We start from the raw sequence: 11,316 nt of genomic DNA, 5'->3' as shown, positions 1-11,316 counted from the left end.
TTGATCGAGGGTTCTGTTACTATTTGGGATACTCCCTTGTATATAATCTGGGGTTTTAGGCATTATGTCTCACGATTGTATTCAACAGTTTCATACTTTCATGAATCAAGGCTTGATGGCAGCTTTATCAGCCTTTAAAAAACAAAAAACAAAATTATAGAATTTTTGACCTTATTAGTTAGTGGCCCAAAAAAAAAATTAACGAAGTCCCAGGGAGTTGTTAATTAATACTTTAATCTATACTATTATTAAGAGAGGAAGTTTTGTTAGCCAAAATCAAAAATTTTGACTGATTTAACCTTGAAAGATTAAAAAAATTTGAGAATAAATTAAATCATAAGGGTAAATATGACAATTATAAAATGGATTTTTATCACAAAAATTAAAAAGAAATTATCCCACAACCCCCACTATTTTCTCTCTGCAATAAATGTTTTATCTCATTTTATTTTTTTAATTTTCTTAAAAAAAAAAGTATTACACATGTAGGAGCATGTATGAAGAAAGCTAGTATTATTTAATACACTCACATAAACATAGTAGAATACATGATAAGGTGTGTTAAATATAATTTCCCAACAAAATTTATGAATACACACACAGAGGACTGGAAAATAATCTCAGAATGTATTCTGGTTCAGTATATATATCTCATGCAAATGTTACCTAGGTCTTGTTAAAAGATATACGGCAATACAAGGTGAATTGTTCCACACATTAGAGTGCAACCGTAAGATCCCTCTAACCTTTTTCTTCAAATAGGCTGGACAATCTGCTTGCATTACCATGCAAAGCTTTGACACAGCTCCAACCAACAGCATCTCTAGAACAACTTCATGTGTCGCCGAGAACTTTGAGATCGATGAAAGTATCTGAACGGCCAGATCATCTGTGGCAGGCGAAACCCTAAGGATTCTCTTAGACACCATTGCTATGCTGCCGCCATGCTTTAGGAACTGAGCTCTCCCATCAGCACAGCAACATAAATTCGCCAATAAATTAAAGATCAGCTCGGTGACGTGCTTTTCGGGTTTGAGTAATTCGAGTTCAATGAGCTGGAAGATTGCGCCGGATTCGACTATTTTCATTCTGTTTCTTGCCCATGGGCATGCTTCTACCAGCACATGCAGTGCAGATTTGACAGCTTGCTGTGAGATCTTCTTCTCCAATAGTAGCCTTGAAATATTCATGAATAATTCCAGCTTTAACAGCTCGAGCTGTGCTGTATTGATGACTGGTATCGTCATTTTCAATACTAGTATCGCTTCTGTTTTCAGGAGTAGCATATGGTTATGACCAGTCTCATGATCAAACCCTAGAACCCATGTCAAAGATTCCAGAAAGTCGTTGTTTCCGATTACAGAAACCTTGGTTTCTTCATCTACACTCCAAACATGATGAAGAACTCTCAAAGCTTCTAAAAGACCGGTTGTTTTACCTTCCTTGAAACATGTCACAATTAACAATATCAAAGCCTTTCCCACACCTGCTTCAGCCATCGATCTCCTGTTCCTCTCATTCTCCGTTGCAAGTGCATCCATTTTCTTCAACGCGGCTTGCTGCAAATGAGGGACCCCAAGATCCCTGACCAGCTTAACGGCGTAGATCTTGTTCAGAGGAAATTTCGGCGTCGGAATTCGGTCCACGCCGTTAATGGCGTTGACAGTGCACCACTGCTGGATCAGCCGGCGTAGGGTGTGATTGGGCGTCATAGAGTCGTTGCTGTTGTCACTTGGCAAGAGCTGCTTGGTCACCGGACACGACATCTCGTTGGTCGTCAAAAACCACTGCTCGATGCTTTCTCGGTCGTAGGTGATGCCGGTAGCCACCGTTACCGGGTCTTTCATGATCATAAGCGATATGGGACATATGAAGTACGCTGGTATTTCAACATCCACCATTGAAATCGATCACTCGAAGAAAAGGTATTACCAGAGACCAGTAGTATATTAATGGAGAGAAAGTGGAGGTGGAAATGGAATTATGGTAAGAGAATGCGGCTTTGCGTAGTGGTGGTCGGGTTTCAAAGAAATACACTATGACAGTAAGCAACGTAGAAGTAGTGGTGGTCGGGTTTCATATAAACAAAGAAGTATTATATTTATTTATATGACCAAAAGCAAATGATTATTCAAATGTCTGTTTTACCAGTCGTATTTTCGTATTCGGGGATTTGGTGGTCAAGACTCGAGAGACGACTAAAAGATAATTACAACATATGCATGATTTTTCTTCCACATGGTGCTTACTTATTGGTCACTCTTTCATGGCACGGCGGCCTCTAATGGTTAAGTGGGGCATTTTACCAGTCGACGTTGTGGAATATTTCATATCTGAGACTGAGAGAAGACTTAATGAAGCCGGCAGGCAATATATATAAAAAATTCTTGTTGAATTCATTTGCAATACTATTTATACAGGGGGGCTGCTTCCGGTGCTTCTTGTACTTTTTCTTTTTCCATCAGCACCTTCTTTTTTTTGGGTCAAATTTTATGTCATGGATCGAGCTAAGTTCACTTGGACAATTTGTAGCGTAATTATCAGAGATTGCCGTTCTTGATCATCTGTCTATTACAATTTGTGCATTTTATTTTTTTGTATGTTTTCAACTACAATGTCCGTGTCATATGCGCCACTAGCTTATTTAGAATTTATGAGTTTAAAATTTAATCGATTTTAACCCTATAAGTTCATAAATGATGATGATCCTATGCCCATTAACATCTAGCTGCCAACTTTAGTCTGATTAAAGCCTTTCATCCGGCATCACCCTTAACATATTCGCTTTGTTCAAATTAGCAAAAGTACTATCACAAAGGTCATTACAAAACAACTTTTCTAAAGGAACAACGCATTCCTCAATATTAAGTTTCAATTATTATATATATTTTTGACTTACTTACTAGTTCAAATTTTTTTTTAATTTGGCTCAAATTACAAGGCTAAACATGTAAAGGGTGAAAGTAGCATTGGGTTGGAATTAAACAAACAAGTTAGAATTCCAAGTATCTAGAGTGACTAATTCCAACTATAAGATGGATTAATTAAACAAGGAGCTCCTTCCCCCTTATTCATCCATCTTTTACTCAAAAAGGGAAGAGAGATTCCTTATCTAGAGTGACTAATTCCAACTATATGTGCATTGATTTTTTTTGTGGTGATCGCTGAGTCCATGCAATTTTTAAGATGTATATCCCACATGATATAGCAAAAGTTTACTTGCTTTCATATGAATTTCCAAGCTATTTACCTGAATATATCTTCCTCCTGTATCACATGCATTCAATGTGTTATATTTTCTAGTACTTTTGGGTGGATTTGAATTTGAACCAGAAACTATGATTGAAAGGCTCCTATATAAACTTTGACTTTGACCGACTGCCCAAATCTATAACGTGCTAGAACATGTCAGGATCAAACCCATGATCGTGACATATTTATTCATAGTCTTCTTTGACTTAGATGCTTTGTCAAAGAATTTCCAAATCAAACTACAGGTCGACATTTTCAGAGAGATATTAGCAGCCAAATTTTGATCATGCATTGATTAATAATTTGTTCGCAACCCGCAAATGTATCATGTATCAGATTTTGCGGTGCACCTCTTTTGAGAATTAGTCGATCGATCTCGCTATTTGACCGAGAAACTTCGATCGGATTAGTTAATAAGACCATGCCACAGGGTAGGAATCAACAAATGTTTAGACCAATATTTGAGAATCATTCATACAAAATTGATGATGAATTGAAACATCATTTACTTCTCTAACAGTGAAACAAGAGTGCAATAGAGCTAAATGCTTTTTTTTAATAAAACTAACCAATTCTTAAGCTATTAAAAGAACTAACAAAAATATTAGTTTTTTAGACTACTTTTGCTTAGTCTATTGCAGCTTTAAAACCCTAACAGCCCCGTTGTGCGCTCTCTAAGAACTCGTTTGTTCGATCTATACCGTAGAGCTCAACATCATCGAGTGGAACTGCCGAGGGATTGATTGTAAATCATGAAACTCAACGGGCGCTAGTTGATCTAGTTCAAGCGAAAAGTCCAAATCTGCAATTTTTATTGAAAGCCCTTGCACAACCTAGTTTACTTGAATCGATCCGAGTAAGGTTAGGTTTCAAGGGTGTATTTGTTATCCTTGTGAGGAATCTCAAGGAGTTTCTTTGCTCTGGATGGAGGACGTTCCTATTCGTCTAAAGACTTATTCTCCAAATCACATAGATGTTGAAGTTGGAGTTGGAGTTATGGGATCTTTTAAGATTTTGCCCTGACTTGATACATATTTACACGACTTGATACATATTTACACAAGCGTACATAACAAGTCATAAATAAATTTGATACAATACTCTCCCTCATCTTTTTCTCTTGATCTCGTCCGGCTGCACAGCTGAGTTGGCGCAGGCCTGTGGCCTTGCCGGTGTGCGTCGAGTGTGGCCGGTGATCGACAACTGGGGCACAGTGGATCCAAGCATTCTGGCGTTAGGCTGATGGCGGTGATTGCAGGGGGGTGGAAGCGGTTGATGGTTGTGATTGGTTGTGTGTTGGCGGTCAAAGATTTGGATCTTGCAGCACGGGTGATCTCTGATGGTGGGTTTCAGGTGGACGACGGTGGGTGCCCCGGTCTTGGTGTTTACCTTGAATTTGGGGGACTCAAAGTTTTGGGTTTGTGGTGGAGGGGGTCGGTCTCCGTTGGTTCTCTGTCGGCGTGGGTTATTCGATGGAGTTTGGGATCCAGAAGCGGGGTCGGTACAACGGTTTTGCAGGTGGGATGGTGGAGACATTGCTACTGCAATATTGGGCTGGAGTCACAGTTTGGGCCCTCTTTGCCGTAGCTCAGATGTGGGCCTATTCTAGTCCTGATAGGTCTTGGGCTTGGGATCTATCTCTAAGCCCAAGATGGTTTCTTTTCTCTTTTAAAATTATTAGTTATTTTGATGTTTGTTTGGGCATTAGTTGGGTTACTAAGTTGCTACCATTACTTGGTAGTATGAGGTGGGCACGGTCTCGGTGGATGCACCATGAGTGCTTTGTCTGCTCTAGGAGGCTGCAAGGAAGGCGAGTTCCTTTCATTGACAAATGGTCGCAACCTCCTAGTGACAGTAACATGTCTGCTCTAGGTAGGCGACGAGTTCCTTGTTTGGTCAAATGGTTGCCACTTCCTAATGGGAGGGTAAAATTAAGTGTCACCGGATTTATATTTTGGTAGCAACATAGTGGGAAAGCTGAGATATTTGTAATGATATATGTTTCTTTGTAATAGAGTTATCTTTTCGGTATGTCACCACAATTGTAAAGCGAATGGAGTAGCCAGTAGATCACTTTTCGTTAGTTGCTGCTTGCTAGAATATAGGTTTTTAGTTGAGATTCATGTTATTATCTTAGGAAGTTCTCTTGATGCTTATTGTAATTCGGGGTTTAGGCACCATATCCGCACCCTCCCCTAAAATACATTATGTGGCTTCATTAATCAAGACTTGAGAGCAACCGCACAAGTCCTTATACCAAAAAAAAAAAAACACAAGCGTACATATCTTTATCAAGATAGGAAAATATTATGCCCAAAGTTATCGTACCATGGGAATTAGTGGCTAATCCACAATCCTTGAGTAGTCGGAACTAGAGTCACTAAGCAAAAAAAAAATAAATAAAATATATAAAATAAAAATGTTAATCTAAGGCGCCAAGCCTTAGCATTGCTTGGGGTTTGGTTCTCACAAAACCCTAATCAAAGTTACGAGCTTAGTGATGGATATTTGTAATGAGTCGAATTTGTCACCGACAATTGTAAATTGAATCTCTAATAACTAAATTGCAAGAACTTAAATGAAAACTTTAACTAACAACTAAACTAAACTATAAAGAATGCAAAGTAAGAAATGATATAATGGGAATGTTAGGGTGTTATTATAGTTCCTTCACCCAAATTTTATATGTCGGAAGCTAATCTGATCTAAATGCAAATTTCCAACTTTGGAGGTAGTCATATCCAAGACAGTTCAAGGCTCAACGACCGTATATTCTCATTTCGATATTAATGCGCCGGTTCAAGGGTCACACTAACTTAATTAGAGAGGGATAAAGTCGGTTCAAGGGTCACCAACTCACTCTAATTGACTTAAAGTTCGGAAATTAGTCTACTAAGCAATGCGCCCACGCAATCACACAATAGGTGTAAATCACTATGCTTATAACCCCTCGAATACCAAATTGATAGTTTCTAGCTTAGAAATTAGAGAGGGTCAAGCCTCTAACTCCGTCGTAGAGATGCTCAAAATATGCACCCCAGAGATTATTGCGCTCATAGACATGCATTTCAGCCCAACAATAATTGATATAAGCATCCATAATATAAAATTGCATCATTGCATTAAATTAAATATCTTTTACACAAGATTTGGGCTAAGGTAGACAACCCTTTTTTTTTTTTTTTTGTCTAAAAGAGCATACAACCCTAACCCTCAACAAGAGAATTACTGACAATCCATAATTATAGACATCAAAATTACAAAATTCAAACAGAAAAAAGTAAAGAAGTTTCATACACAAGGATAGCCACAATTAGCTAGAAAGCTAGCATGACTATCCTTGAATTACAACTCTTATAATTACCTATGCCAAGTCTTGAATCCTTAAAGTTTTAGGTAAGTTCTCCTTCAAATTTCAAAATAAAATTAAAACGTACAAAGTGTAAACACGGAAATCTGAAAGCAAATAAGACGCAGACACGTGTACAAAAATAATATATTTTATTAATTTAAGTGCGGGTTACAATCTTTGGCAATCCTCTGATTCGATCTCCGACGATGAATTTCACTCAAGGGCTTGATGCTTGATCTTGAGTTGGACGATGGTCACGAGAGTCGACACGTGACGAATGCTTTAACTTGAGGTTGGTGAGGAACCGGCTATTTGGCAGCTTGATGGTTCTTCACACGAGCTTGGGAGTCTTCAGAAATTTTGAGAGTGTCTTCTTCTCTATTTTTGGCTGAAGTCCTTCTCTTGATTTGAGAGGTGGTATTTATAGTATCGGTGTCTCGATGACATATCATTAATCACATTCCATAATTGTGTAATTAAATCAATCAGTTTTAATTGATTGATTTAATTATCTTTTATTTAAGGAATATGTCAATCAATTTCGATTTGATTTAATGCCCGATTTCAATCAGAATTTAAACAATCTAATCTGATTGATATTTGAATTTAATACTTGATTTCAATTAGAATTAAACAATTTAATCTGATTGATATTTGTATTTAATACTTGATTTTCGTCGAGATCAATCAGTTTAATACGATTGATCCGCTTTAAATGCTTAACTCGAGCAACAATCAATCAGTTTAATACGATTGATCCGCTTTAAATGCTTAACTCGAGCAACAATCAATCAGCGATAATTTGAAGCTTCCACAATTGATGTTTCCACGTCATTCAATCAATGGATCACTCGTATTTTGACATGTGTCATCCTTGAAACTCACATAATTTTGGTGACATATGAGCCGCGTGTGCCTTTTGTAGGACCCATGTGCCAACTAAGCTTGTTTAGTTAAAATTTCAAAGATTGACCGAATTATTTAATGAATTTTATTTTCATTAAATTTTTGGTGTCTACAAATGCCCTCACTTTAAGGTGCGCCGTAAACATGTTGTCACGTGTAGGAGGTGCGACTTGAAGTTTTGAATTTTGACTTTTTTTTTTTTTTAGTCGCTTTGACTTTGACGGCTTTTTCATTTTGGCTTGTCGCAATGTATTGCTTTAACGGAGGTAGCTTGTAGAACTCTAAAGTTGTAGAGATTCCCTTGGAATCTTGATTTAATTTCTTAGAGATTCTCCCAAAATGTTTTTGTAGAGATTCTCTCGCAATCAGGATTTAATTTTGTAAATATGGCAAGGACTTCAAATGGGCATGTGACAAAGCCCATAATATAAGAATATTTACAGAATAAATCCTTGATTTTCTTTGAATAAAACATTTATTCACAAAATTTCTGCACTCAAAATATTATTGCCATATATAGCAGAAAATTTAGGATTTCTGCCATATTTTCCTAGTCTTAACTAGGAAATTAATGAAGTGAGAAACCCTAGCCTGTTAATTTAAAGGGACGGCCTCCTCACACTTACTTTTCCAACCTGTCTTCTTCAGCAACAGCAACTCTAGGCTCGGCTGCAACTCCCAATTTTCTTGCTTCATTTTCGTTTGCCCTTGATATTGCAGAAGAACATCAGGCTATAAAGGTGATTTGTCTGCACTCATTTCTTTATTTATTAATCAAGGAATCAATGATAGCTTGTGCTTACCCTTTCTTTCCCCCATCTTCTGACAGGAGCTTGATTTCATTGATTTGAAAATTTCACGCCTCGCTAGTGCATTAGGAGAGACTGAGGTATGTCTCTTTATCTCTCTCCCTCTATCTCCTTTTGGTTTCTTTCACAATCTGCCTTGATCGTTGTTTAATTATCCAGGTCCACATTCTAACAATATATATGCTCTGACATTATTCCATGATTCATCCTATTATACTATATACTAAAGGCCGATTACTGTTACTATTGTTCATAAGAGATGGAAAGGACGGTTTTACCCTCATTTTAATTTGTGTTACGGGTCTGCCACTGACCTTGCTATTTCGTCTACTTCCGCCGGTTTCGTCTTCCTTCTCCAGCCGTATAGCCTATAGTGGGAGGGAGGTAGACAGAGGAAGCGAATGAAAGGGATTCTTTACTGAACGAACGGGATATCAAACCGATTCTGGAAGAGTATTGGCTCGCGTCTGAGGATCTTATTCAGAAATCGAAGGTTTGGAAATCTTTCTTCGTTCGTCCGAGGATCTTATTTAGGTTTCTTACCCGAGTTTTTCTCTATGGCTTGATTAAGGCATGTGGAAATTTTTCTTTGGTAACCTCTGTGTTTTATGCAATAGGAGGGACTGTGGTGCTCTGATTTGTGGTGTTGGCGAGAGTGAGGATCGCAGGTTTGGAGATTTTCTTAGTTGTGCTTTTGTTTTTGTTAGTTGGGTTTTTTGTTGTTGTTGTTCGTTTTGAATTGTTATGGGATTTTGTTTGTCTTCGGGTTTGAGATTTGGGTGATTGATTGGAAAGGTTTCAAGGTTTTTTTTCCTCTCATGTTTAGTGATTTGAAAATTTTCGTTAGATGGTGGCTTGCTTGATTTTGATGCTGTTGTGTCGAGATCGAGTTTCGGTGTTTCGTACGATCAGCACTTGCCGTCGTCATGGTTGAAGAGTAGTTGGGGGGTTTCTGCCATCGTCTTCCAGAAGCTTTAAAATATCGTAAAGGCTTTACTGAGCGATCGAAGATTACCTGTAAGAGGCTTCATCGTCTATGTCTCTCTTGAACCAGCTATCAATAGAGGCGTTTTCGGCACAAAATTGTCAGTCTTGCCTTTGGCCTCTGTATGTCTTCCGTTTCTTCCATTTTGATCCATTTAATCATCTGGGTTTCCTTTTTCTTGGTGGTCTTTGATGTAATTTCTATGAATTTGAGTCGGTTAACTTATACTTGGACACCACTATTCAATTATGTACTTACGTGTGTGAGGCGTGTGTTTTGACTGATTTCCTTCGATAAAGAAAATCCAATTCCAACCAAAGGTTCTTCGCTTCCGGTAGCGATCTAGTTCGGAACCTGTTGGCTTGGAGAGATCTCTGTTTGCCTAACACATAGAGAAAGATTTTCCTATTGTTTTCAATTATGAGAATGATTTAACAAAAGATTTGCTAATTTTGTTAACTGAAAAAGACTTTACATATCTTTTATATTTGATTCGCAGATGACTAACTGATAAATTTACTGTGTGCATTTGCAGCTATACTCAAAACACTGAATCAATTTTTGTCATCTGAACCAACCAACTCGGTAATTTTCTCACTTTTTTGATACATGTACAAACTGGTTATTTAGATAGAGATATGATATCAAAATGATTGAATTGAATACATTATTCTTGCATTATGTATACCTGTAATTGTAATTATGTATACCTATAATTTGGCTTTATGTATTTATTTTTTTGAAACAAAATTTGGCTTTGTTTTTGTAGTTTATGTTTTGGATATCATTTAATATAAATCGGTAGGTTGTGCATATTGAAGTAGCTCCGAGAACCAAACTTTTTTGACACTCAAAGAGGGAGAGGTTGGACCGGAAACAAATAGAAGAGGTTTGGCTTTTAGTCTCATTCATCTTTGCAGAAAACAGAAGAAGGCTTGCTATTGTTCAGTTTATTCTTCTGAGGTATAGTTGGTAAATTTGGAATTTTTGTTTCAAATAGGTGTTCTTTTTTATTTACATATGTGCGATTTAGTATGATTTAAGTATTGTGATTAAGTGTTTGACTTTGCACAGATATACCTTATTAATTGTTATTTACATGTGTGAACTGATTTCATGTTCTAAACAGTGTGCTAGATACGTATTCCTATTTGAGATTTCGATTTGTATATATTTGGTGTTGTATAATGAAAGTGATGTTTGGGAATTAGTTTGGATTTGATAATGGAATTGTTTAGATGCTGTTTATTGAATGTTTGAGTTCAATAATGGAGTGAGAATGAAACAAGAATCATAGCAAAGAAAGTTTGACCAAATTAGCATTGAGCCTTTAAATGCTTTCATTCTTTGTGTAAATAATTGTTTCTTTTCTTTTCTGAAGCTTATATTCAATAATGGTTTTAGGTTTTGTGTATTTGTTTTATTTTGTTTAGATGTTGTTTTTAGGGTTCTATATATATACCGAGCAGAAGATTGTCTCAGGGCTTTAGTTTGTGCTTTTTCATTCATATTGATATAAAGATTTGTAATTTTGTGCAGAAAGTTATAAACTTATGTTTAGTTTTAAATTTTGAAATCAGTTTGTATGATATTTTTCCAGTTTGAAAATCATTATGTCATTGAATATTAAGTGATACTAAGTTGTAATCATAATCTAATTGCTTTTGTGGTAAGAACCCTATCTATGACAGCTGATTTATAGAGCAATTAAAATAGAAAAAAACCTGCAGCACATGAATCAGATAATCATTCAATATTTACAAGTCGAGAAATTCATATTTATAAACACATCGACAATAAAAATACCTGCAGCAAAGCGCGGGCTATCTGTCTAGTATATATACATATATGTACACATAGAGACATATATATGCACGCACCTTCAGGCCCCAAAGTCAAAGCATCTTTTCAATTAATCACACTTTTTCACATGCCCCCACTCCCTGACAACATGGACATGTTGATGATTCTTTCTTTTTTTCTGGTCAGACTCAAGCTTTTAAATATCGATA

At 36.8% G+C, this 11,316-nt stretch overlaps 1 protein-coding gene and 1 long non-coding RNA gene across 4 annotated transcripts; one reads left to right on the top strand and one right to left on the bottom strand.

Moving 5' to 3' along the window:
* Nucleotides 1-662: 662 nt before the first annotated feature.
* LOC112203929 (E3 ubiquitin-protein ligase PUB23) lies at nucleotides 663-1,901 on the bottom strand. Its single transcript, XM_024344825.1, has one exon. It carries the CDS (start codon nucleotides 1,899-1,901, stop codon nucleotides 663-665), a length of 1,239 nt encoding a protein of 412 aa, XP_024200593.1.
* Nucleotides 1,902-8,636: 6,735 nt separating this feature from the next.
* Nucleotides 8,637-10,985, top strand: LOC112165663. Of its 3 annotated transcripts, none has more exons than XR_005800824.1 (5): nucleotides 8,637-8,812; nucleotides 8,937-8,987; nucleotides 9,167-9,426; nucleotides 9,840-9,889; nucleotides 10,110-10,985. It is a non-coding gene; the product is annotated as an uncharacterized LOC112165663 (long non-coding RNA). The 3 variants fall into 3 exon arrangements; XR_005800825.1 differs by having other exon boundaries at nucleotides 10,074-10,985; XR_005800823.1 differs by having other exon boundaries at nucleotides 8,639-8,812; nucleotides 9,840-10,985.
* Nucleotides 10,986-11,316: the final 331 nt, after the last annotated feature.

The sequence above is a fragment of the Rosa chinensis genome, chromosome 5 (genome assembly GCF_002994745.2).
Source record: "Rosa chinensis cultivar Old Blush chromosome 5, RchiOBHm-V2, whole genome shotgun sequence".
Lineage (NCBI taxonomy): Eukaryota > Viridiplantae > Streptophyta > Magnoliopsida > Rosales > Rosaceae > Rosa > Rosa chinensis.
The sequence above is the reverse complement of the archived record's forward strand: the minus strand, read 5'-3'. Positions and strand labels throughout refer to the sequence as shown.

Coding starts and splice junctions, on each gene's coding strand:
- LOC112203929 (XM_024344825.1), bottom strand. CDS start 1,901: ATGGTGGATGTTGAAATACCAGCGTACTTCATATGTCCCATATCGCTT.